This window comes from Paracoccidioides brasiliensis, assembly GCF_000150735.1.
Source record: "Paracoccidioides brasiliensis Pb18 unplaced genomic scaffold supercont2.15, whole genome shotgun sequence".
NCBI classification, from domain to species: domain Eukaryota; kingdom Fungi; phylum Ascomycota; class Eurotiomycetes; order Onygenales; family Ajellomycetaceae; genus Paracoccidioides; species Paracoccidioides brasiliensis.
The window spans coordinates 73,401-99,803 of NW_011371372.1; the positions used below are offsets into that span (position 1 = coordinate 73,401).

Sequence of the window (26,403 nt, forward strand, 5' to 3'; positions counted from 1 at the left end):
ATTGAGATTGACTTCTATGGTAAAGATAAAAATAAGTAAAAAATAATAAAGAAGAATAAAAATTAATAAAGATTTTGAATACTTAGTATAGTTATAATTGCTGAAAAGCTCAATTAGATATGAGTATAAATATAAATATAAGATCTATTTACTTAATTCTCAAGACTTATGAAAAAGAGAAGTTTAGAATTATATTATAACTCAATCTACAAATATGATAATAATAATAATAATGTAAAAGCTCAAAGTTATCTATTTAATTAAATAATTATAATGAGAATATTAAACTAAGAATTAAAATATAGAAATAAAATAAGCAGTTAAATATTTATATAATAATTGAGAATCAAAGTAAATCAATCTTATCTCATATTATTAGTAATAACTCTGTATTAATTTAATTTAATTAATTTTGAATTATATTGTTTTATTTTATTTTATACTATATTAAGTTATTTATTTTATTATATGAGAAGTTAGTTTATTTTACTTAAGTTGAAAAAGAGACTGAATTAAAATTAAAACTATAAATATATTTTTTATTAAAAAATTATTAAATACTATATTATTCAGAAATAAAACTCTATAATTATATAAGTTAATTGCTATTTATTAGTTAAATTAGTAAAATAATTAAATTTTAATTTAACTAGATAGATATCATAATTACTACTGAATATATCTTAAATAAAGAATAATAATAATAATAATAATAATAATAATAATAATAATAATAATAACTAAAAGTCTAATTTTTTGATTAAAAGTTTTTTAATAAGAGTAATTAATATACTGAATTTTTAATAAGTATGATTAATTTAAATAAAAGTGATTTAATAAATAATATAATCTGATAGATGATTATATTATATAGTACTACTATTTTAATAATTAATAAAAATAAAAAATTGTAAATAAAAAGAATAAAAAGTAAAAAATAATAAAAATAAAAAAATTATATATATAAAGTTTAAAAAAATAATTAAAATAATTAAAAAAGATTTAAATTATTATTATTATTATTCTTTATTTAAGATATATTTAGTCAGTAACTATGATATCTATCTAGTTAAATAAGAATTTAACTATTTTACTAATTTAACTAATAAATAGTAATTAACTCTTATATTTATAGAGTTTTATCTTAGAATAATATAGTATTTAGTAATCTTTTAAAAAATAATATATTTCTTTTTTTCAACTTAAATAAAACAAATATCTTCTCATTTAATAATATAAACAACTCAACATAGTACACATACAAAGTATCAATAAAGAAGAAAAAAGAATAATTGAGATTTTTGATTTTCAATTATGAAATAAGCAACATCTCAATGTAGTATATATGATACTATTGAATATATTGCTTATATATGTAAAAGTTGATTTATAAATAATTCTTAATATAATTAATCTATTTTTCTTATGTGATTGTTATTATATTTACTCATAAATTTATAATAGTGGAGAAGTATTCAACTCATTTGTAAATTACATTATAAAAGAAACTATCTCTGTAAAACTGACTTTCAGTAAAGTATTAATTAATATATGTCATATGATCATTGACATAATGAGTAAAAGTAAAAAAACATTATATAAGTTTACTGCTGTTCATATACTTGAAATTCAATCTTTTTCAAGTCCTTGGGTTGTTATAAAAAATGTCTTCCTTGAAAGAAGGCTTAAAGACTTTTAAGTTGTTGATAATTTTGCCATTCAAGTCAAGAGACACGTATATGTTTGAGAAGAAGCTCACGCACTTACGTGGCTAACTCGCTTAATACATTAGTCGATGTTTATATGTATATAGAAGACCCTTGTCAACCACAGCTTGAGCCTTCATCTGGGTTAGCTTAGAGCATGGTTGTTCAACGTTCACTTCGATCATCTTGAATACACTTCTCGTAATTTTCAGCTGCAACTCCTAAGTCAAATATATATATGTGTGTGGCATGTGGAAGGCTTTGCGAAGAACACGACATCTGGCTCTCAGATATTGCACAGAAGTATATAATGGCTTATGCCTTCAGCTTGCCAACATCTTTCATTACATGATCGCCTTATTATAACTTTTCAAAAGCTCACGGTTATATGACCCGGGGCTGGAATTGTTTGTCCGTATGCCCGGTTAATCAGCTTGGTGGTCAACGTGCGTTCCGGAGAAGATAAGTAGCCGCACTCAGTCATTCTTGGACAAATAATGCTTCATAATTTCCTTGTAAGGCCAGCAGTTTTGTGAAAGAACCTGGTAGAGGTTCGGGTATGTAAAGTAAGGGATTTACCAAAACCAACTTCATACAACCTGCAAGGGACAGCAAGGTTGTTCTGTAACACCGCATGGCTGCAGTGATTACAGACGCACAGATGCAAGCCATCGCTGAGGAGCCGATAACTCTGGTCCTATGAACGTATGTACAAATACATGAAAGATTTTGCCACCGATTCGAGATAACATTCAATCACCAGTTATCCCTCCTCATTTGCATGTGGATCGCGATCGAAGACTTGGTGCCCTAGAGTGCACCAACTACTCATTGACTACAAGGCCACGGCACCTTTTCTCGCTGCCCCAGCGGCTAAATGAAAAACCGTGTCTGCTAAACCGACATGAGATACGGAGAGACAAGGACGGGGCAAACTAGACAGCTCCAGGACTGCAAATTTGGAAACGAATCAAACAAGAGAGTGGAACGATGGTTTGGATCCATGCTTGCTGCACATATATCTTCCGTAATGCTGTGTCACTGTCACAGAAAGACCTGTTTAGGCCAATCAGAGAGAAGAGATGAAAATTATGATCGGTTGTATTTCCTGTCGGAGAACTAACTATCTGCTCCATAACTACGTTTGTCAGATTCGGAAGATGCTCTCCGTCCATATTCTGTTCGCGCCATTGCCGGATTCTGACGTCCAATGTATTGTGGGAATAGTTACCTTTATGCCGATTTCCCAGATCGGTTATGAAAAAAGAGGAAAACGATTAATAAGACGTGAATAATAACTTTATTCATTAGTTGGAACGAGAAATTTTCGTATTTGGTTGGAAGCAAGAAATTTTGACAGTATGCTAAAGCTTTGAGGCAAATCCTTGGAGAAATTTTAATAAATACCCCATTGATGACAGCATAGGTGAAATCTTTCCCTAGTAGGATCGAGGCAATACTCTTTTACAGGCGAAAAAAAATAAAAAATAAAAATAAAAATCCTTGTCACTCTGCGCCGATTTTTGCTCCCTCCCTTCTGAGGATCCTTCTTACCGCTCTTGTTGTGCATGTACTAATAATTGCAGTCGATGATTTATTTCATCGCAAATTTCTCTGCGAGGAGGAGCTAAGAATTTCAAAGCTAACCGCAAGGGGTCACGTTTAGAAATGGTTCTTAGGTCTAAACTAAAAATATAAATACCACTGATCGGTCTGTAGAAAAAAGAAAAGACAAACAAGCTTCCAGTCCTTATCCAAGCCAAAACAAAAGGAACAAAGGGCCCGTTTGTTCCCTTTCTGTTATCGGAAGTCTATGACGAATTCTTTATAAGCGATTGGTTTGAACAGCCTCCAGAAAGCATCAATCCTTCCCACAATAGGTAACTTCTTACTAATGGTAGGGACCTTATCTTGCTGGGGCAGCCAAAGTCGACAAAGTGGATTCTCTCGGCTACCTTATTTTTCCCTTTCTCCAGTGCCTTTGGTTCGTTTAGCTTTTTCGGGTTAAAGATGGGGGCGCACTCTTAGCCAGCAGCGATCGAGTGGTTCGTAATATGTCAACGTAGCCTTGGTTGCTTTTTCTTTAAGGGAGAGTTTATAAAGCGGAGTCGAATGCTTAATAATACTGAAAGTTTTGCCGTGACATGCGTTGCGTCTCGATCATCATAGGAAATTAGCCGCGCGAACGCTTGACGGTAAGAAAAATTGCGCACGACACCTGCGGACTGCTCGAGACCAAAGAACTTGGAACTAGAAGCAGGGATGTACGAGTGATGCGACTGTCTGGCTGGTATCGCTCTCATAATCTAGTGGTAACTCTATATACGTAAATTATTTGGTTCATACCGAAATTCCATGAGTTTTGACCAGACAGATGCTACTAGTTAATCCTCTTTGTCGCTTGGTCAGCCTAAGGTGGACGGGACCAAGCGTCAAACATCAAACACTGAATTTCAACAGTGCTTCGCCTGTTATATATTACCTGACAGGGACTGCACCAAGTGCAAGATGTCCCAGGCTTTCCTGGGCTGAGTCAGCACGGAATATCTGATTGAAGTTCAACATCAACAACGCTGGGTATTGGACGGCTTTAGGGTGGGGGTGCCCGCCTGCATGTGGAGTGGAAGTCGTCAATTTGCAGATATCAAAGTATGAACATGGATCATTCCGCCGAGAATTGTGGGAAAACTCAGTCACTTTAGCTAGATAGAGATTGGAGGGTTGTTTCGCTTGTTGTTTTGCACTGGTGACTTTTCTTTCTCTCGAGTCATGTATGATGATGTACATCTATGATATGCATACCTATTATTTGGAAGCTGCAAGTCTGCAAGTTCATGCAATGCCGACCAAGTGATTCTCCGCTCTAACAGTTGACAAGGTCATACCTGTTGGACATAAAATAACTGATCAGTGGTTAAAAGGCTGTAATCAAGCTCTGGGGAGCACCGTTCAAAGAAATTGAAGCTTGCTCTTGGATATAAAAGTTCGGGAACATGAACATGAATGTGTCTGTTTGGCGGGTTAAGTACAAACAGAATCGTGCCGATTTTATGTTGGATTATGCAACGGCATTATTATTGTCAGCTTGTTGCCCGAAAAACTATTCGTCCTGGTTATCCAGGGACCGTAAACCTAGGGTTTGGCCGTAGCACGCATATAACCAACTACCCTGTTGAATCGAGAAATAGCTAAACCCTGACTGTTTTGACATCGCGGAATAAACATGCCAACCCCAAATTATTATGCGAAACATCACTCTCTTATCCCCTGACCCTTGCTAGCCTGGCGCTTCCTCCATTTCCCAAGTAAGCACCTTGCTTATCCCAGCGACGACGATTCTTTTCCTCTTACCTTTTTAGCAGTGATCCGAGTCGTGCCCTAGGTGCGTTCGGCGGCTTTGTTTAGCTAGCAAGTAGCGATTTGAGAATCCTCCTCTTCCCCCAGAGTGCCAATGTCGGGTTTTCGTCCACTCCAATTTCCAGATTTCTACGACGATAGGAGAAAATCCTCTCACATTATTGTTTCTGACTCTGGGATGTAAACTATCTTGGGCACGCACCCAGTTCCTCCGTGTCGCTGCCAACTTTTCGAAGCCAAGGGACCCCTTGTCCAGAGAGAGAATAGACAACAAGCCTCTGCCATAGTCAGTGCTTCCCTGGGATTTGTCTAGGCGTGCTAACTACCGGACACCGAAATGCGAGAGTGTGCGGAAACACGGGGTCATTGTGTGCGCTTGTATGAATCGGCCTTTGGGCCTGTAAGTTTGGGTTTACATATGCCTGCAAAAATGGGAGTCGGGATAGACAAGATTAATAAATATATCCGAGAATTTGCAATCCACGAACAGAGAATTCCCACCCGTAGTGATATAAATCATTTTGAATAATATATGTATGTAGAACTTTGCATCGAGATGACTAATAATTACGATAGTTACTGTAAATTACTAGTGTGGTGTAAACACAGTACATTACGAACCAGGGTCCATCCAGCTGTTCCAGCAGGACTCTCTTGTTTGATACCGCCGCTAAGGATCCCACCCGTCTCCAGCGGCAAGTTCCAAGCAAAAACATGGATCAAAGCCACGACTTACGGTAGAAGAACGCCCATTTCCAGTATTGGCCTGGGGATGGCATCGTCAGGACGCCGCCGTATAGCAATATTACCCTAGTACAGCCCAAGTGACCCCATCCTGGTAGCGGCTCCCTGCCACCCCTCGGCCCCTGCGCAGCACCAAAAACTTCCCCTCTTCCTCGTAGAATTCCACCTACTACAACCCCGCCCAATCACCTCTGACTTTTGCTCTCCTCCTTCACTTGCTCATAAGCGACAGTTGCTGCACCCTCAAGAGTCCAGTCAGACCTTCAAACAACTGCTCTACTCAACAGGATCTGTATACATCCATACAACAATCACTAACTAATACACAACACGTATAGAATATACACATACATACCCATACACTAATTCAATACGCTGCTTTGCAAGCTTCGTGACAATGTATATACATAGTTAGTTCCTGTACATACCTTGGGAGACCTACGTAACCAAACCAAAACTAATAGACTTTTTGCATTTCTCAACCATACTCTTAACCTATCCGTCTCCCACCTCGCCCGCCCCTCTCGGAGCTCTGCAATTAAACAACACCTTTTTCCCTACCCTTAATTCCATATATTCCAATCCTCGTTGATCGACGTTCCTTTGCTGCTTATTTTCTCACTTCTCTCCGCTGAGCCCACGATCATTCTGGTACCACTCGGCCTCCATTGCACCACCTACGTTGACGACTATCGCATATACGGTAGACGAAATTCCTGCGTATCCCAGTTGTTGCCTCACGCCACAGTTGTTCAGCAAACAGACTCTGCATTGCCGATGTTTAAATGTGCCATTGATTGACTCCCGTTTCTTCGATTGCAGGGCTAGATAGCTGGCCTACTAAACCCTCGCATGAAAGTGAAATCCATTCCCTGTCTGTGGATGAACGAGCAAATAATAAAAGATGAGGAGTAAAGCTCGTCTTTTAATTTTCTGAAAAGGAATGGTGGGTTTACCATGTCTCTCTTCCTGTGGCCGTTCTCGAAACAGTGACTCGGACGGCTCGCATATTCCCTCGAGGACGACAATAGCCGGGATAGGAGGTGCCTTAACATTGGGGATCAAAACCGGGCGGGCACCATAGCGAAGCAGCTTTAAATCCGAGTTTTTCTTTTCTTTTTACCTCTTTTTGTTTTGAATGGATAATTCAGGAGGATCGCCTGCCAGGGCGCAGGAGGAGTGGGATGGTCGAGGTCGAAGGGTATCACACCAGCCGCTCGATAACTCTATTCCCCGGGAAAGCAAGGAAAGCTTAGACACTGCAGGTCGCAGGTCAAGGCCGCGGAGATCTTCTGTCACCCTTGGCCCCATCTCAAGGCAGTTAACAGGTGGGTCGAACCGCCAGCGGAGCCTACAGCCTGATGGTCGTCTAGAGGAACGTCGTGGTTTAGCCCAAAGGCTTCATATGTTTCCCTTCCGACCACATTCTTCGAATGCATCCAGGAGCTCTTCGACCAATACTTCATCTAGCTCTTTACGCTCTTTAGCAGATCAAGCCGGTCTGGAACCTGCCACGGACTATTCAACCTCTTACTTTGGAACGTCTCCATCACAGCAGTCGTCGTCAACTCTAAAAGCTCCTGAAGCTCCTCATCCTCCCCTCAGTCCGTTATCGGAGCATCCCACCCCTTCGCACCCCACTGAAAATTCCGTGAATGATTTACCTGTATATCCCGACCAATCTTATGCAGTTCTTCAATCCCAGGTTCATCCCACCCGTGCTCAACCATATCTTCGTTCTCGCAGCTCTCATCCCTTACCATACCCCATACCATCGGTGTCTTCGGGGCCAACATGGAACCTTCGCGAATCTGCCTCCCGTGGACAAGGTTCGCGAATAGCTGGAAGCACACCCATCTCTAGTCCTGGACTTTTCTCTCCCCAGTATGCCAATCCATCTTCACTAAAGTCTGCCGGAGTTCGTACTTCTTTTTCGTACCTACATCCAACTCATCTTCAGGAACCAAAAGAGTAAGTGCTATTATTATTATTATTATTATTATTATTATTATTATTATTTCCCTTCATAATCCCTTTGCGTTGTCAATCCCTCCTCTTCCTTGATTGGTTACAGTGGATTTGTTTCTGACATATTGCTGCAGAACACACACAGTTGAGGTTGATCGTGATATTCTCACTGGCAACAAGCTCATCAATGAGTATGAAATCCTTGATGAGCTAGGTCGAGGTGAACATGGGAAAGTAAAACTCGGTCGACATCTGAGAACCGGAAAGAAAGTAGCCATCAAAATCGTGCAAAGATATTCGAAACGTCGTCGATTAGGAAAACTTGGTAATCCAGAGGATAAGGTGAAAAAAGAGGTTGCCATACTTAAAAAGGCTAGACATGAGAATGTCGTTAGTCTGCTTGAGGTTATCGACGACCCTAATCAACAGAAGGTCTATATTGTGTTGGAGTATGTGGAGAATGGCGAGATAGTATGGCGCAAAAAAGGGAACAAGGATATTGTAGCCGTGGATAAACTCAGGCTCGAACAAGAGAAGCAAGGAATTCCGGAATCTCCATCTTTTGTCGAGGAGACCCTCAGACGGTTCAGGTTACAGCGAGGGGCATTGGGCAAGAAGAGGCGGTCGATAGCACCACAGTTCTCGCGAGTTCAGGCATGGAGTTTGGAACATGGTGCAGTGTCAGACGATGAAACGGGCCCTGAACCCCCGCCTCCTATCCAGGACGACTCTGAATCCCACCCTCTCCCCTCCCAGCCTACAGCCTCTGCAGATGAGCCAGATGATAACCCGCACGATTTGGGCTTAGCTGCACTGGAAGGAAGCATGTATGGCCCATATGTACCCAAGGTTTCTCTTTTACGCCGCCAAAGCACTGTTTCGAGTCATTTCACCTCTCACTCCTCTGAACCGGAGTTTCTGGATGATGACGATGATATGTCGTATGTCCCTTGTTTGACACTTTCCGAAGCTCGACGCGCATTCCGAGATTCCGTGCTTGGCCTTGAGTATCTTCATTATCAGGGCATTATACATCGCGATATTAAGCCTGCAAACCTTCTTGTTACAAGAAGTCGCCGCGTAAAAATATCTGACTTCGGGGTGTCCTACCTAGGGCGGCCTATCCGGGATGAAGATGAGGAGCAAGTCGCGGAGACGGATGCTACTGAACTAGACGACGCTCGTGAGCTTTCAAAGACTGTTGGAACTCCAGCCTTTTATGCTCCAGAACTGTGTTATACGGGCTCAGAGTTTGAGAACCAAATTGGAAAAGTCCCAAAGATCACGGGCGCAATCGATGTTTGGTCGCTAGGGGTTACATTGTATGGCATGATATTTGGACGTCTACCATTCGTTAGTAACGATGAATATAGCTTGTTTCAGAATATCGTGAAAAGCGAAGTGTTTATTCCAAGGAAACGTCTAAAAGCAGTGGAAGTGGAAGCATCCGCAAGCCAGTCATTTGACCCTCAGGTGGTGATGAACAGTAACAAGCGATTGGACGATGAGCTTGCCTATGAAGATATCGATGACGATTTATGTGATCTCATGAGACGTTTGCTCACTAAGGATCCTTCGAAACGAATCACTTTGAAAGAGATTAAGCATCACCCGTGGGTACTTAGCGATATTTCTGACAAGGAGCATTGGATTGAAACGACGGATCCTGGCTATCAAAGCAAGGGCAAGAGGATCGAGGTTTCAAACGAAGAAGTCACCAAGGCAGTCACGAAAATGCCTTTTATCGAGCGAGTACGTTCAAATGTGGCAAAATGGGGTGGTACTATTTTTGGTCGGTCGAAAGATGGACGGAAGAGAGCAGCCAGTTCAGCAACTTCTGACCCGATGTATTCGACTTCGTCTTCGAGTAGTGTCATGCTTGGCAAGGATACTATTGGGGATCACAGAAAGAAAAGCTTGAGGGACGATGAAGAAATTGCCCGGTCAACTAGCAGACCCACCAGAGATGGCGAACACCCACTTTCACATAGCGTTCTCGCAAGCCCCGTTTCGACTGACGGTTCCAGTTTTTCTAGAAGGAATAGCAACTCCAGTTCAACATCACACCCGAAGGACCTCCTCACTCAAGACCAAGAACAACGTCCCGACATTCCAGAACGAACATCCTCGACATTTTCAAGTTCCGGTTCCACTAAAACAATTAGGCCATTGAATACAGGTGTAGCTCAATCCCGGCCTCGAACAAGCACCACAACCTCCGAACCACTAGCCTCATCCAGTGTCGGTGGTATTTTTGGAGGTACCGGACGTCGTATATCAAGTGGTTTTCAGAGCCGCGATTGGCGAAGGGAACGATCTCAATCTACAGACCGGGCATCTATAGATGGAGATGGGCATTCTGATCCCGTGGTTGCTGTTAGTACAGCATCAGCTACGGGTCACGTTCAATCCCCCGACTTATTGCGAGAGACATCTTCAGCGTCGTTAGCCTCGTCGATCGGTCATGATGGTATAGTTGGAAGGAGCGCATCCCACTATCGATCCCGCTCTCACCAACTGGCCCATGATCCGTCTCCTGAATCGTTCAATGTTGCCCGTGAGACACTTCTACGACAACGAATGCAGCAACAAGATCAAAGCCATCATCCGCAGACAGTTGCTTCGCAGCACAGGGATTTGGCTGGCCAGAACCCGCAACCTCAGGGTGGAGCAATGTCCTCAATAGATACTGAATGGCATCGGATAGCAAGAGACCCGCCTCAGCCATACAAGCATGCCGTTGGAGAACCGCTTACGTCCCCTCAGTCTGCAGTGACCATGTCCTCATCCTCCGCTGATGACTTTAACAGTGGGATGTCCCACTCCGCTTCTCACCCCAGCATTCCATCTGTGATATCGGGTGCATCATCCCTCTCAGCGGAAGGGTTCCACAGTCACAAAGTAGAACGGGAAAAGGAGTTAGATGGTCCAGGTCAGGTGCCTCCAGAGCTTCGTACAGGGGACACTGTTACAGTTCGGAATACAGTGTCTGACAAACACCACGAGGATGAGTCCAGATATGACTGTGATGATGAGGATGAGGATGAGAATGATGAATCGGAGGATGAAGGCATTGTGATTGGGAAGCAGAGTTCATATCAGGAGGTTGAAAGGTCGAACCGAATGGCTTGAAAGGAATGAAAGAAGAACCCACGGGAAAAGGATATGGATAACTTTTTTTATATTATCAGCCCTTGGATAGACATGGTTATATCCCCCTTTTTGTTCTTGGTTTGGATTTTCCTAATGTATTTTTTCTTTTTTGCATGTTTGGGAAATGCATTGGGGGACAGATAGGGGCATGCATATATCATTGGGGGACGTTTGATCCTTTCTTTCTGCCTTATATTATGATTATCGGTTTTATAACAGACTCCGAAAACCCTCCTCCTATTCTAAAGAATAAGAAGGCCCTTACTTTAATTTCCCCTCCACCCAACACACTTACGCTTCGAATATCTCCTTCCAGGCGTATCATCATTAGTCATTCTTACTAATAATACCGTTGCTCCTATCTCCACCTAATCCTTGCTGGAAACTAGAATATCCCCATGCATTTCTCTCTGCCCCTTACTCTTTCGATGAGGCCGAATAGAAATGGCAACAGACGACCATTTGTTACAAAAAAGAAGAAATGGGATGCTAAACATTCACTTCTTTCACTGCATTTCTGCTCTCTCCTCTCATACTTTTTGCTCTTAAATTTCCTTTTTTCCCCGTTTTGCATAATAACACTTCTGAGAGAGGTGGGAAAAGGGGTTGGGCTCCCATGCTCTTTTTGTTACATATGAATTTATACCTCACCTTCTATTCTATCTTTACATATTCTGACATCTATATTCCTTTTATGAATGAGTACGATTTGTATATGTCTATACGATGTTCCTGCTCCGATCTATTTTTGGTTTCTTCGTATTAAAAATCTTCGGTGTCCTGGATTATTTCGTATGTATGTGGCTTATGGTTTAAATGAATAGTTACTAGTCACGTCATATCATCACGCATGAAGTGTCAGTCCCTTAACTCAACACTTTACAGTGAGATGTGCGATCAACACCCCTCAACACAGAAACGTCTCTATTCTCACTCCATCTTTTCTAAAAGTCAATGCCGCCGCAACCAATGCATCCGTCCCAGCGAGCATAATCGGCTGCACAACAGGAGGGCAAAAAAGGAGAACGATTCACTTCACATCCCTCGCAACCGTCTCATTCCTCTCCGCCTCATCCCACACCTGCGGATCCACACCCCCCCAAAAAACCAGAAAAAACTTGGTTTCCCAACTGCCGCACCCAGACACCCATATCCTCCAAAGCATTGCTGCAAGGCCCATTAGGGAGGAATCTATATAACCCCGTTTACGGTTTGAGCAGCATTGAACTCTTGGTGGAGAGTTCAGGGTTGGAGTGTGGGTTCTTAATAGAGGTCCTCGTAAGGGATTATTGGGGAAATTTCGTCCGGGGTGAACGCAGCGGTAACTAGCCAGCGTGATAGTTGTATACGCAATATCATATGTGGCTGATTGTTGAATGATTGACATCCAGCTTCATACATCTATTTATTTAACCGGTAGAGAGACATCCTTGGGAATTAATTAATAGCTGTTTTATCTCGCAAGTGTTCCTCCAATTTCCCCACACTTCACATGCAGGGTCGTCAAATATTCCTACATGCTGATGGAGAAATGTTCTGCTGTGCGCCGCTATGCGATGTGCCTCCTGATTTATCATCCCCTTGGAGAGAGAAGAAGTGTTTTCCTCAACCATGTGGATATAACTATGAATGAGCTTCGCGCTCTTAAAACCTCCAAGATCTGGCATGGTTGGTTCCACAGACTACAGCGTTTTGGACGATGAGCGTCTTCATGACTCTGCCTGTGCGCAATGATGGATGTCGTGAGGTGCTGCCTTTGCTTCGCGTTTCCCTACTATTATTCAGAACTACAGTTACTTACTCTTGTTCGCTAGATTCGTTCTCGATCTGCTCCTTCTCTGGATCTTCCTCCCTCCTCACGCCAATGGCGGCCCCATTTCATAACCCCCCAGAGCAGAGGGCTTGAGATTACCCAGGTCGACGCAACAATTGTCCCTGTCCAGCCAATTCGGAGCTTAGTGATGAGTGGCACGGCTGCCGCTGCTGCGCCTGCACCGAAAAAGCATCTAAAGAGATTACTTGCGGCCGCTGCTGTTGCCGGTTGTTTCATGTGGCAATCAATAATAAGAGTGAATACTGATCCAAATGCGCCAGAAATGGTGCATGCAGTAAAGAACAACAGGATCAGGGGCCCAGCAAGATTAGTCTTGTAAGTCATAACCCAGCTGTAAGTTGTTATGCATATACAAGATAAATATACCAGCGGTAATGCAATCTGCAGTCTTGCCGCCTCGAGAGGGAAACCCGAGAGCTGCGGTTGACGGTTTCTAATAATTCTGATGCCAAGGCGACTGCAATGACGACGGAAATTCCAATCTGCCAGAGTAGCAACCGCCCAGCGAGACGCCAAGCTGCCGAATCCATACGGGAGAAAACACAGGCCAATTTGGAGAGAATTGAATCCATACTTCCTTTCCAGTTGGGAGGGCAGGCTACAGAGTACAAAGACATATCCAGCAAATAATAACGCGCTAAAAAAAAGAAGTATAGCGGTTTCTTTCTCCATTGCGATCTTGATGGTCTCCGCGGGATTTGGACGGCGGTTATGTGTTGATACAGTTCGATCTTCGCTAAAAGGGATTCTCCGCTGCCGCTTCTGAGATATCATATCCATGATACATTCATTCCATATCTGCGGCTGACGAGCTCCATTTCCCACCACGCTGCGGCTTGTTTCGGGGAGGGAAAAGACGACAAGCAAAGCCATAAGGCCCGAATAGGTGGTAAGAAACCAGAAAATAGACCGCCAGCCGAAAAAATGGTTTAGAATCCCGCCAATAAGAGGACCAAGTGCTTGACCAAGGGTCATGCCCAAAGATGAATAAGCAGTATACTTACCGCGCTCGCTTCTGGTGACAACGTCGGCAGTAACAGCAGTGCTAATTATTATTGTCCCACTGCTCCCAGAACCCTGGAGACAGCGGAGAGCTATCAAAAAAATGTAGCTGTCCTGTACAGCTAGGCCTATGTTCGCGCCAAGTGAAACAATAAAACAGATCAAGAGGGCCGGCCGTCGACCATTCTTATCCGAGTAAACCCCGATTATAGAAGGTACCAAAGCTTGAAATATCTACGAGAAAACTTCAGTGAATGGGTGATTTAAAGAACACAACACTCAAACAAAGTACTCACCATGTATGCTGTAATACTCAGATTAATCTTGGCCGTGGAAACCATCAGATCCTTCGATAGGGAATTCAGAATTGATAAATAAATGCTGGCGGATACGGGGGAGAGGAAAGCACCAAATGACGAGATGATAATCGTGCATATTTTCTCCTTCTCTGTCAAGACGGTATATGGATGTTCGCTTGACTGGCGGTTTGGCACCGTTGAATCCGTTGTCTCGGCGTTGTGAGTTTCTTCCTGCCTGAGGCCAAGGCTCGAAGAGTCCCCCGCTGTATCGTTGACAGCATAATTGCCTTGACTCTGCTTCTCGGTATCCATGTATATCCTAGTATATCTGTTTTGGCTAGAGATTTATTGTCAAATGCGTGGCTTTCTATGTATTCTACCAGAGAGTAGCTCGACCTCAAATCACCAGTGCCGATTATTGAATAGAAAAGAAAGAGAGGCGCAAACCTTCCTTACCTCAAATCCCTTTCCTATCCAACTTTCAGAATTCCAATCTCCATTATTTCATCCTGATCCAACGCCAGAGCAGTGCGTCTCGCTCGTAGGAAATAATAAGATAACAACACCAACCTTCGTTGTAGACATGGATGGGGAAAATTTATGTTTATAAAATCCGACCTGTCAAATCCCCGAAACCTAGGCAATTTTCAGCCAGTCATGGCAATGATTATTCGGGGGCTAGTCTTGTATATGTGCCTATCATCTATGTAGGCCACATTGTGTAACAAGACAATATTGTAATTCAGCCGTGGATCGCCAACAGGGATTTGGGCGATGCTCTCGGATCGCCATGTATACACATTTCCATCTGGATCAAGACTGCATCATGGATATGAGCGAAGTGTGTGTGGTCCCTGGTGGTCCGCGTCATTCGAATTGTTGTTGAACCAATTATCTGACATATTTTCTGTGTTGGCAATGAGATAGAAATAAGTCTCAATTTTGAGATCAAATCAATGACAGAAGCTAGACACTGAGGGTTAGACGATCCATTTCAGAACTGATATTGATCAAATCGAGGAAGAGATCTACAGTTGCTTCGTATGTCCGGAGTATATTTATACTTTCAATAACAACCATATTTTTAACTAAATTCCCCACAAGTTCAAATTATTTTTGAATATATTCACTATTTAACTTCGACCCTCTGCTTCCTCAACAAGTATGTATTCTATAGATTCTCTCTGCAGCTTGGTGGCTACATAAGACCCCGTGCTATATCTGCTAGGTACACATGTTTGTTTATCTCAAAGATCATATATAATTTATGGACTCACGACTCATGTATGGCAAAGACTTTGCTTTCCAAGCAGTATTCTCGCAATTTCCGTGCTGAGGTGTGGTTCCTTATCTTCACGGAGTATAACCACTGTGATTTCGAGTGCATAAAAGCCCCAATTGCACCCTTCTTCATGGGTGGTTTTCAGCTCAAAGGAAAAAAGAACTGAGTGGAGGCATGGTACTGTCGATCGGTGGTGAGGAGAATCGCGAGGCGTCAACACGAGGAACTGACTAACAACCAGTTTGGAATATTTGTAATATTGAATATAAATGTCTAATAATTTGACTTAATTCTTATTTATTTTCTCTTTCAGCCAAAGATCATTGGCTAAGTTAGCTGTCTAGTCTAACTACAGGTGCGCTTTACAAGCCGGAATTGAGATAAAAGAAACGCGAAAAGAGAGTAGTTACGCAACCTCTGGTTAACAGATCTCACTCTGGGAAACCCGCCAATTGATTGTTAAATCTTCATTTAAAGTGTCTAAAATTGAGAAAGTTATTCAACAGGTCTACTAGATCTTTCTCGTTATTATAGGTGAACAGCCGTCAAAGGAAGTCCAAACGGCGACATCAAAGCAGGCCATTGGGCAACCCTATACACACCTAAAAAAACCTGATATACAGAAACTCGCATCCAGTTGACGGTCTGATTTCAGTGATTAGGTACTCGTGCCACGCCAACACCCCTCAACCACCTTATATGGTGTTGGCGTGGCACGAGTAGTGAAACCCTAACAATATTAGCCGACCGAGCGCGAGAAGGGCAGTTGGCTCAATGAACTCCATTGTAAATAATGGGGCGAACTGTCGTGGATATGCTAATCAGATCTGCGTGTCCAGCGCAGACTCAAAAATCGTCTCGATGGCTGTCAGTGAGCTGGGAAGGCTAAAATGGGGGCCCCTGAGCTACACGAATATCCCTGAAATGTGCTGGAAAGTATATCTCTGCATACTTAAGAGTTGAGAAGTACGAAGTACGTCTGTATCCAGTCTCCAATTACGACCGGTTTACGAACCCGCCTTCCAGCACTTCAATCCTCGCTCGCGGTGGTCAACATGGACCAGCCCCGTCGATTCTACTTACTGACCTCCCCGAGAACCGGATCAAACCTCCTCCTAAAGATTCTGGCATTGGAGGACCAACCTGACGTTTATTTCCGCAAAAATGGAGGCTACTTCTTCATGCCATTAGTCTCGCTCAGGGCAGAGCTCCGCTGTTCTAATAAACATGTCGAAAAGTTGAGCACGGAGCAAAAGGAAAAGTTGGAAGACTGCACGAAGAGTTGTCTCATCGAACTTTATCGACATATCGAGACTGCAGAATCAAAAGGAAAACTTGTTGTCATTAAAGAGCATACCAATTTTCTGACCAACCCTGTTGTCAAGACGCAATTTTTGTATGGAGATGATCAGCCCGCCAGAGCAATGTCTTCGATGCGGGGGGACCGTTCAATCCACAACGAAACAATTCTCTCTGATGAATTCCTAAAGACGTGGTGTCCGGCATTCCTCATCAGGCATCCAGCTCTATCCTTCCCTTCGTTTTACCGTGCATCCATAAGGGCGGACGGTGAGGGGTTCACCAAGTCAATTCCCGGAAGACGCGGCCTCCAGATGGTGATGACCATGAGATGGACACGCAAGCTATATGACTTTTATGCTGAACACTTCAACAAATTCAAATCCCAGTCTGAACCAGCTGACTGGCCGATAGTGCTAGACGCAGACGACGTCATGAGCGAACCTGCGGTCCTTGTCAAGTTCTGCAATATTATCGGCTTAGACAGTAACAAGCTGCGCTATCATTGGGAACCTGCGAAAGAAACAAATCCGCCTCGACTTCCCTGGTTCCAGGCATTTAGAACGACACTCGACAGTTCAACCACAATCCTCACCACAAAGATTGCTGCTGATATTAATATCGATGAGGAAGCAAAAGAATGGAAGAAGGAGTTTGGAGAGGAGGACGGCCAGCTGGTAGAGAGTTATGTGCGAGCTGCGATGCCGGACTATAAGTTCTTAAAATCCAAGAGGCTCAGGGCATGATGACAGGTCAGGCGTGACGGCTATAACTGATGGAGAATTTAGCTGGCTAACCAATGCGTTGGCCGACCATATCGAATTGTCATTATGATGTTACTTTCCTCGAAGATGATGCTGGAGTTTTTTCTGATCAGGTTGAAGTGTCCCCAGGTGTCCCCTTGGATGTGTGTGTTCTAATGGGGAGGGATTTAACTGACACCAAGATTTTCTGGCAGAAAATTTGACCTCTGATTAGGGAACTCTGACCAATGATGAGCTGTAACTAACGTAATTCTCAACTGGGAGGGACACCAAATTTATAGCATATTATAGCATATTTATAGAGAATTTAGTGTCAATTGCAATTATTAACCACAAATACCATTATTAATATAATCCACCCTCGAGCGAAACCAACTAAAAATATACAACTAACCAGTAAAATGTAGCCTGAAATATCTACATTCAATAACCACTGATTATATTAAATTAAATAACCCTATAGTTGATATCTTCTTCTTATGTGTCTTAGCATATTGCAATTGTCGCATCTCTGTGATGCCTGTACATGTGATCTAGTCTCTGCTGCCAAATATGTGAAAAATTAAACAAAGAGGTGTTCAGCAGATTGAGCAGGTAACTAGAATAGCAAATGAAATAGCAGGCTTATCAGTTTCTTCTCTACTTAGCCCACTTTCAGAATGAACTTGAAGATATGTCGTTCCTCCATTTCAATCCAAACGCCACGGCACCGGGCACAAAATTTCAGCGGACGCCGGTTTCCTATACCCAGCAACCTGCGATCGGAAAGCGAACAGATAAGAATGACAGGCCAGTCAACCAGGAGCCACATAAGATACTTTGAGAGTCAAGTAACTAGCTCAAACGTGAAAGGCAACAGACCGGAACCAGAACCTAGATTCGCGTATTGATGCAGGCGACAATCATTGGGCTTCGCTGCATAGTCTCTTCTATGACGACGATTCCAACCTGTCGGATACATCGATGTCCATAGCTACAAATAAACGATCCCCCGACTATGAAGATGATGAGGAGAGCGACACCAGTCTTACCCCACAGGGTAGCTCCTCCAGTGACAGCGACAGTTGTGTATCAAGTCAAGCAAAGATATGCTGGATTACAAAAGAGGTGACGTGGGGTCTGAACCTCGAGCCCCGAGTGTGTGTTGGAGAAAGCAAAGGTACGTCCCTTACCCCTTCGATTTCCTTAGTTCCTGCCATCCACTCCTCTATTCTCGCGTGGGTTCTTACGAATGTTAGACACATCCATCGCCATTGATGGTGGTGTCCGGGATCCGAGCGACGATGTAGGATCCCGATTTCCCAAACCGCGCCAAGTATATGCAGCTTGGCACCCAGTGTCGGAGTGATGACGAGTTCGACTCTGACGGTCGGACCCCACCAATGCTGATTAAAGATGGCGGAGTGACAACGGAGGAGTGGATGGTTGATGAAATCCTCAAATCAATGTTGGTGGAGGATAATGACCAAAGGATGCGGTGGTATTCGGTGGAGTGAAGGGGCTACGACCCTTCTTGGCAGCCTGAACATGATCTGATCCCTGGATGTGGGGAGTTGGTTCCACGAGTTCCACGCCGAAAACGGGGAAGATAGAGAGTCATAGACCCCTTAAGCGGCGAGGGAGACCACCCTTGAGGAACCGCTCCAAGAAGGCGCGGTTTACATTTTCCTGTATTGATTCAACTTGTTCCCGTCTCATCTTTGCATTGGATAAATGTCTTATGATACTCCATTGTTGCCCTTCTGTCCAAATGATATGAGGAATCTTTCCTCACTTGCTATGTAAATAATCCATTCTTCATTGTGAAAGTGTGAAGGCCACTGCGCATAGATTTGACACCGTCATCAAATTACAAGAAGGGCCACGATGCGCCATGGGAAGTGGCCAATCCAAGGAACAAGAACCAAACTTTATCAACAGCCTGTTTTAGGAAATCACCTGTCCGGCGATGGTCATTTAGTTCCCTTTCACCCGCCGTCGTTTGCGCATATCTCGCACCCTCGCGCGTTTCTCCAGGACGTCCAGTTTATCAGTATGTGCCACCCCGCCAGCTTCTGACGCAAGTACTTTGCTCAGTGAACAGGCACTAGGTTGCCATCCATTTCAAAACTGTGCGTCAACGGACTGTTTCAAGTAGTGAGAATCGTAGCCCTGTCAATTAATAACCCCCCCAATGCTATATATCCCGTTTTATATCGTCGACCGAAATCTAAATTTTTTCAACGCAATTTTCCATCATATGTCAATAAAGAGTTCTTTTGTAGCCTCCAGCGCTATGGGCCAGCACTTAATGCGAAGCTCATTCACCCCGATCCTTTTACGTCTCCGCCGACCGCCATTAGGGATGAGCCCCCAATTCCACCTGAGTTTTGCGGACTTAGTTCTGCCTTGCGTGAGGCGTGGCCTGCGTGCGGGATTCGAGCAACTGGCCCAAGGACTCCCGATTCGACGGCTCCTCAATGGCCGGTTCCCAAAACTTAGCTGATCGACGAGAATATAAGTAGGCTTTGGCCCAAGTGAATTTCTCTATGGATCAGCACTGCGCGCGACATGGGTTTGTACTCAGAAATGCCGAGTTTGTTGCTCTCAAGCGGCTCGATGAAAACGACCATTCTAGCCCTTGCTGATGTAATTCCGTGGACGGATAGTTAGTGGTGTCGGTCGGCCTTCCGTGCTGTTGGGGTTATGGAATCTCGGCATGCTGGCAGCAGAGGACGATAACTGGGTGTTGACTGGTTAGAACCAATTTGGTACTGAGGTAACCAAATTTCGCAATGACGCTCTTCCCTTTTGTTTCCATTATCCCTAATGTTTTGTTTTGTTGTAAATTGAATGTGCATTAGATTTTTCAAAACTAGCGTCCGGTTGATTCGGCTACAGTTACCACTCATGGCCCCGCCACGGGATAATGCCATTGATTGAACGGCTGAGATATCGGGGTTTCTCATTTTCGAGGACGAGATCCGACTTCTGCCCTAAAGGAGAGTTTTCTTGAGCTAGGTGGTTTTCCTTAAATGAAGCCCCTCCATCAACCAGGGGTCAAATACGAGCTCTTCCGCAGTCGGCCTTTGCTCAGGCATCCAGCATAGAATCCTTTGAAGAAACTCCAGAAATCCCTTTTTGGTATCTCCCTCGAGATCGTCTGCAAGCCTTTCGAGGGAGATGTCAGGGATGGGTGCAAAACCTCTCCATTGACCTTGAATGTTTTGTCAACGTTAGCAGAAAATACGAGGTCCGCCACTCCGTAGATTTGAACATGTATTCACATACCGTTCTTATCCCACCATATAGAACTCGTCTCACATCGTTCCAAAAACTCCCTGGGAGGAGGTCCCATGATAGCAACCATCTCTGCAAGGTGGAGTGTATCGTCCAGAAGTCGCTGATCATTCCTGGCTTGGAAGAGGGTACGCCCAGCTACGAGGTCCCAAAACTAATCAAGTAGTAATTGAGGACACGTCAACTAAACCCGCCAACATATAACAAAGGGTAATTGTCACTGACTACCATAGCAATGCTCCAAATATCAACTTTATTGTCCCAATTCATCTTGAGAATAACCTCTGGTGCCCTGTAGACATCTGGCATAACATCCTGTCCTCTGTGATCTTCATCACCGAACCTGGCCTCGCCAAAATCTGTTATAATAGGAAGGCACCGTGTGCGGGGAATCCGCCGGCTCTTGTAAATAACGCGATCGCCGAGGACCTTTCTCGGCGCGGGGTGTTTCAACTCAGCCTCTTCGAATACCGAGAACACATTAGGATCGTCAATCTCAAGAAGCATGTTTCTGGATTGGAGATCTGTATGCACAATGTTGGCTGAATGTAGGAAGTCAAGCCCCCCCAGGATCTGTCGTAACGGAGGTTTTAAAAGTTGTATAGCCAGAGTCCCGGCAGGCCGAAGGTCGAGCATCTGTTCCAGACTCAATCCCAATGGTTGTTGAACAAGGCACACGTGAGTGCCATCTGGGCCAATCACTTCGAATGAGTCGTATAGTTGTCGAAAGAGCTTTTTGCCGGGATGGCCAGATCGAGATTGAACGGAATTGAGATGACTGTAGATTCTAATCTCATGGTTCGGCTTTGAGGAGGAAACACAAAGCTTCAGTACGACATGTCAAGGCTCACTGGTTAACGAAAGTGAAGTTAGCATATTAGACTTATTCTGGACTGCAACAACATGATAAATAAATGTACGCACTGTAGATCACGACAGAGCCATACTGTCGATGTCACTCCGTATCCTAGTTCCCAAACAATCTGATACCTGTCGTTGAAAATTTTGCCTATTCGAGCCGGGTAATACTTCTCTGCCTTATACGTCGGCAGGGTTTCTTCCTCAATACTTTCAGAGGCATCAGTCAAGTCAAATCCAGAGCTTGGAAATGTGAGGGGAGACATTAGTTGGGAGAACGTCATTCTCTGAGTTCCATTAAATCGTTGCAAATAGTGCGGTAACGTAATCCACCACCCAACGCCCGTTTACACCCAACGCCCGCCATTTCGCCATCAATATGATGAAATATTTTTAATGTTATTTCAACAACGCAATTAGATTTTAAGATGATATATTATAGGATGAAAATATATATAGAAAATTACATATAAAAATATATAGCTAATTCAGTAAACATTTGTTTGGCTTAATAACTCGCCCAGAACATGAAATCTTGGGTGGAGGCAGATTCAGTGAGCAAGCAGTCATTAAACCAGTAGAGATTGCAATATCATCATATCCCTCTGGCAGTGGATCTGTGGGCACCCTGGCAGGGCTCTGAAAACGCGATTTAGCCACTCTTTGCGAAATCGAGGGTCTACTTTCCCGATTAGTAAGGTGATTTTTGAATTCTTCAATCATCTTCTTATTCAATCATGATTGTAGCCGTACGGCAGCTCGTTCTTCCTTTTCTTTTTGCTTCTGAGCCTTTTTCTCATCTCTAAGCTCCTTGTCAATCTGCCGTTGAGCAGCTCTTGCGGCCTTATCCATTTCCTTTTGCTGTTTTGTGGCCTGGCGAGCTGCCTCCCGCTCCATCCTCTGCTGGATGATATCTGCCTCCTTCTGTTCCTTAAGAATAGTGCGTTGCAGCTTTGCATCCTCCTTGCGAGCTTGCTCATCCTTTTTGGCAACCTCTGAGGCCGCCAAATTCTCGCGGATGCTCTGCACCTTTGCCAGCGAGAAGAACTGCGCCAATGATGGATTCAAGGGATCTAGCAACTCCATTGCCCTGCCACGCTTGCGACATCTCCTCTCTTGATTAAGAGCTTTTTGAAGCTGCCGATTCTCTATTAAAAGAACCTCTTTATCAAGAGCAAGATTTTCCCCTGCACGGATCACCCAGTTGAGATCATTAGATATTTGATGCTGCTGTTGCTTGACTTGCTTCACCAATTTCCGCAGGCCAACAATAGAAGTAGGTGTTCTTGGTTGATATCTTGCGTCGGGGGGGGTGCAAGGTCGTATTTGAAGCTTTTTAAGAATGTGTTCCGGATTGAATGGATGTAGGCCAGTAGCAGCAAATGCAGCTTCAATATTTGAAGATGTAACTGCCTCCTTCCACGCAGTGTCAAAAAGCTGCCAAAAAGACCTCTTTGTAGTGCGTATGAATCCCATTCCAGTTCTCATTTGTTCATTCAGTTGTTTGGAATATGATTTACCCAATGGTCCAAATATCCCAACATCTAGTGGCTGTAATCAGTGTGTAGAATGGGGAGGAAAGACAGCAAGTAGAATTCGATTCCAATCTGCGTAATTGATGAATGCCATATTAACATGGGATGAGTGGCCATTCAATATAAGAAGTCTATATCTGCGGCCTGCCTTCTTTTTTGTAAGAGGTTCAAAGATCTTCTTTAACCATGTTAACCCATATTCATAATTGCTCCACCCATTTTCTGAAGCAGTGAAGTAGGCATGATCCTTTTCACTATCAAAATCTTCGAGCCAAGTATCTTGCATATCTCTTGATTCCCCTTGATATATGAGAGCAGGTGGGAGCGAAGTTCCATCTGCGCAAATTGAGGCAAGTAGTGTTATGAATTCTCGACTGCCATCCTGGCTGGCACCTATCATACGGCCCGATTTGAGCGAATTAATCGATACAATACGTTTGAGGGTGTGAATGAATCCTAATAGGAATCCTTTCTCATCAAAGTTGTAGATATTCGCAGGTTCAAGGTTGTATTTCGTGATTTTTGCCTGCAGCTGAAAAATTAAGATAAATTAGCAAGATGAGAATTAAAAAAGCAGTATAAGAAAGAAATCTATTACAAGATCAAAATAATGCTTGAAGTATACAGAATTGTCTGCAATCTTGTGTTTTTGATCAATATTTCACAGATAGAGTGACTTGATCACATCCTTGTGGCGCTTGCAGAACTGAGCCACCCAGTTGACTTCAATAGGTGCTTTTAGAATATCAACAACGAGATTATGAAGGATTTGGGGCGTACAAGGGAAACCGCGATCTGCCAATCAATTGATATGAAAAAGGAGCTGTTTTTCTTGCGAATCAGTGAGAGCTTTGCAGTGGATAGAGCTTGCTTCCTTTCTTGACATTTGAACGCCTCTATAACGCCTTGACAACATATATCGGCTGATTCCATATTTTTTAGCGGTCTCAGTGTAATTAGGCGTTAATTGCGCGTTCAAATCATCAATCGCGGCTTGTATAACTGCTTCGTGGTGCATGTTGTGGGTGGTTAAAGATGAATGAAAAATGAAGATTTGAACGGGCGTTGGGTGTAAACGGGCGTTGGGTGGTTGATTACGTTACGGCAGAACGTAAAGACAGAAAAGGTCGGCTTCTGGAGGATGCGGACCGCACATAAAGATAAGCAAGAGACAATTTAGCAGTCATGTCACAAACAAGATTCTAAATCATGCTTTTGAAGAACTGAAAGTTCTGTTGTGCTTCTTTCTGTTAGGTAGAAATAGTTACTTCTGCCCAGCCGTTTTAGCCAGAGCTCAAGCACCCAAAACCTTAAAAAACCCATAACTATCTGTGATAGAATCTCTTCTCCAAAACGCTGCAGCCAATTCGTGCAAGCTCGGCGGCGGTGGAAGAAACAACTTAAAAGGGCGGCGCTTACCGTTGAATACGCTTTCTGGTGAATGGGATGGCATGACCCGAAGGCTTTTGGGCAAAGGATCTGTTGCACAAGCAGGCCTATACGCAACCAACACTCCGCTGCGCTAAACTCTTTCTCTTCCGTCAGAGGACTGAATAAACCACAATTTTCGGTGATAGTTCTTTGATATAACTATACATGTACCGAGAGTCATTTCCATTTACAAAGCTCCGGTTTTTTGAGAAGCAATCCACCCGCAAAGATGAACCGCGTCGCCACGAGGGGATTGATTCCATGCTACGGCCCAGAGGGTTCTATAGATGTTATTGTGAGTTCTATAGTTTAGTTCGCGAAACCCGTGTCACTTTCAACTCTGTTGAATTGTTTTCCATAGCCTAATGCCAAGACGCCCTAAACCAAATATAGGGAAATCCAGATTAACTCTGTGGTTCTGGGGTTATGTGACGAATGTCCAAACTGCAGTACAAAGCTTATTGAGAACAAGAACCGGGAATAAGCTCCAACCTGGCGCTATGACGTCATCGAAAGAGAGTTCTCCTGAATGAAATGTAGTTACATATCCTCCAGGGAAAAGGAGCCTTGAGCACCGATGAAAACATACGCAGAGAAATATGTCGGTAGCGAAACCAATCGCCTCACGAGAAAGCCATTCTGCATCTTTTCAATACATTTGTAGTAACAGCAGACCTCAACACAACCCCTTCCCTTCCCCCCCCTCCCTCCCCATAGAACAAACAGGCATGCCGGCTGCAGATTAGCCCTGGAGCCCTCATGGCTCCGGGATGATCGTCTTTATTTTGCCCACGGATAGAAAGTGTCCGTGAAAAGTCGCATCTGTCACACAAAGTTTTGCTCTTCGGCTGGATTCGAAGTGCAATTGACTTTGCTGTTCAGAGATTTATTTAGTCGAATTTCTCAAATTCGGGCGTGATATCCATACAATGTACCATTCGTAGCTCGGTGAGCACGGTGAACTTCGTGCTCTACTCTCGCAAAGTCTGGATCACTGAGCATATCTTTTTCAATATCCAGAACAATATGAAATGACCTCTGTTTCATCTCAGGGGGTTGAAGAGGTTCAATATATGAGTGATAGATTCTTTGTGTGAGTTCATTGACAGAGTATTCAGCAGATACTATATCATTATGATAGCATAGTCTAACTCTGTTGAGTTACAATCATCAGATTCATTCCCATAAAGTCATAAAATGATGTGTTTAGAATGTTTGAGAAAACTGTTGAAAGTTAACATAGCATCTGCTGCTGATTCTTCAGATATCTCCGTCATAATATCATTTGACTAAGATGTAGTTAAGATAAGAATGAACTTTTTAGCCTTTTCAATGTAATCAATCATCTATTAGATCATATCATCATATCATCTACTGAATCACTTTCATTCAAATCATTTATGCTCATTAAAAAAATTCAAGTATGTCAAACTACTCTTACTAAAAAGACTTCTAATCAGAAAGCCAGGTCTTTATTAGTCATTAAAGCTTATAAAGCTCAGCAAATTAAAACTAACTAACTATTAAGTTATTTCTAAGTTATATGATGTTCTTCTCTATTTCTTTCTGGCTGTTATGATGCAAGTGCGATGCCAAGACTGATACTGCTTACTAAAGCACCTTATGAAGCAGATGAAGGATCAGTGCTTTACACACTTAGAATCAGCGCTTTATGCATTTCAGGATCAGTGCTTTACATCACTAATTTCTCATTTCATGGAAGAGTACTATGTCATCAATTCTTCATTTTCTGAAAGATTATAGATGAAATCTATTACTACTAACTAAAGAATAGAATCAATACTATATTATTTATTTTATAAAAGATTAAAGATGAAATCTATCAATACTTAATTCATATATATAAATACTTTAAATTTTTAAATTTTTTT

The 26,403-nt window shown here is 43.0% G+C and overlaps 6 protein-coding genes across 6 annotated transcripts; 4 read left to right on the plus strand and 2 right to left on the minus strand.

Annotated features, from left to right (window-relative positions):
• Positions 1–6,945: 6,945 nt before the first annotated feature.
• On the plus strand, positions 6,946–10,907 carry PADG_08255 (CAMKK protein kinase; the record flags this gene model as incomplete). Its single annotated transcript, XM_010765244.1, has 2 exons — positions 6,946–7,778; positions 7,910–10,907. 2 exons carry the CDS (start codon positions 6,946–6,948, stop codon positions 10,905–10,907), a joined length of 3,831 nt encoding a protein of 1,276 aa, XP_010763546.1.
• A 1,831-nt stretch (positions 10,908–12,738) lies between these two features.
• Positions 12,739–14,375, minus strand: PADG_08256 (uncharacterized protein; the record flags this gene model as incomplete). The annotated part of the gene is made up of 2 exons (XM_010765245.1): positions 12,739–13,998; positions 14,061–14,375. The coding sequence occupies 2 exons, from the start codon at positions 14,373–14,375 to the stop codon at positions 12,739–12,741; spliced, it is 1,575 nt and encodes a 524-aa protein (XP_010763547.1).
• A 2,025-nt stretch (positions 14,376–16,400) lies between these two features.
• PADG_08257 (uncharacterized protein) lies at positions 16,401–17,390 on the plus strand (the record flags this gene model as incomplete). Its single annotated transcript, XM_010765246.1, has 1 exon — positions 16,401–17,390. The coding sequence occupies one exon, from the start codon at positions 16,401–16,403 to the stop codon at positions 17,388–17,390; it is 990 nt and encodes a 329-aa protein (XP_010763548.1).
• Positions 17,391–18,081: 691 nt separating this feature from the next.
• PADG_12418 (uncharacterized protein) lies at positions 18,082–18,904 on the plus strand (the record flags this gene model as incomplete). The annotated part of the gene is made up of 4 exons (XM_010765279.1): positions 18,082–18,201; positions 18,261–18,567; positions 18,647–18,693; positions 18,734–18,904. 4 exons carry the CDS (start codon positions 18,082–18,084, stop codon positions 18,902–18,904), a joined length of 645 nt encoding a protein of 214 aa, XP_010763581.1.
• A 370-nt stretch (positions 18,905–19,274) lies between these two features.
• PADG_12419 (uncharacterized protein) lies at positions 19,275–19,889 on the plus strand (the record flags this gene model as incomplete). Its single annotated transcript, XM_010765280.1, has 2 exons — positions 19,275–19,440; positions 19,660–19,889. 2 exons carry the CDS (start codon positions 19,275–19,277, stop codon positions 19,887–19,889), a joined length of 396 nt encoding a protein of 131 aa, XP_010763582.1.
• Positions 19,890–20,404: 515 nt separating this feature from the next.
• PADG_08259 (CMGC/SRPK protein kinase) lies at positions 20,405–21,829 on the minus strand (the record flags this gene model as incomplete). The annotated part of the gene is made up of 4 exons (XM_010765199.1): positions 20,405–20,604; positions 20,679–20,841; positions 20,913–21,491; positions 21,635–21,829. The coding sequence occupies 4 exons, from the start codon at positions 21,827–21,829 to the stop codon at positions 20,405–20,407; spliced, it is 1,137 nt and encodes a 378-aa protein (XP_010763501.1).
• Between the last annotated feature and the right edge of the window lie 4,574 nt (positions 21,830–26,403).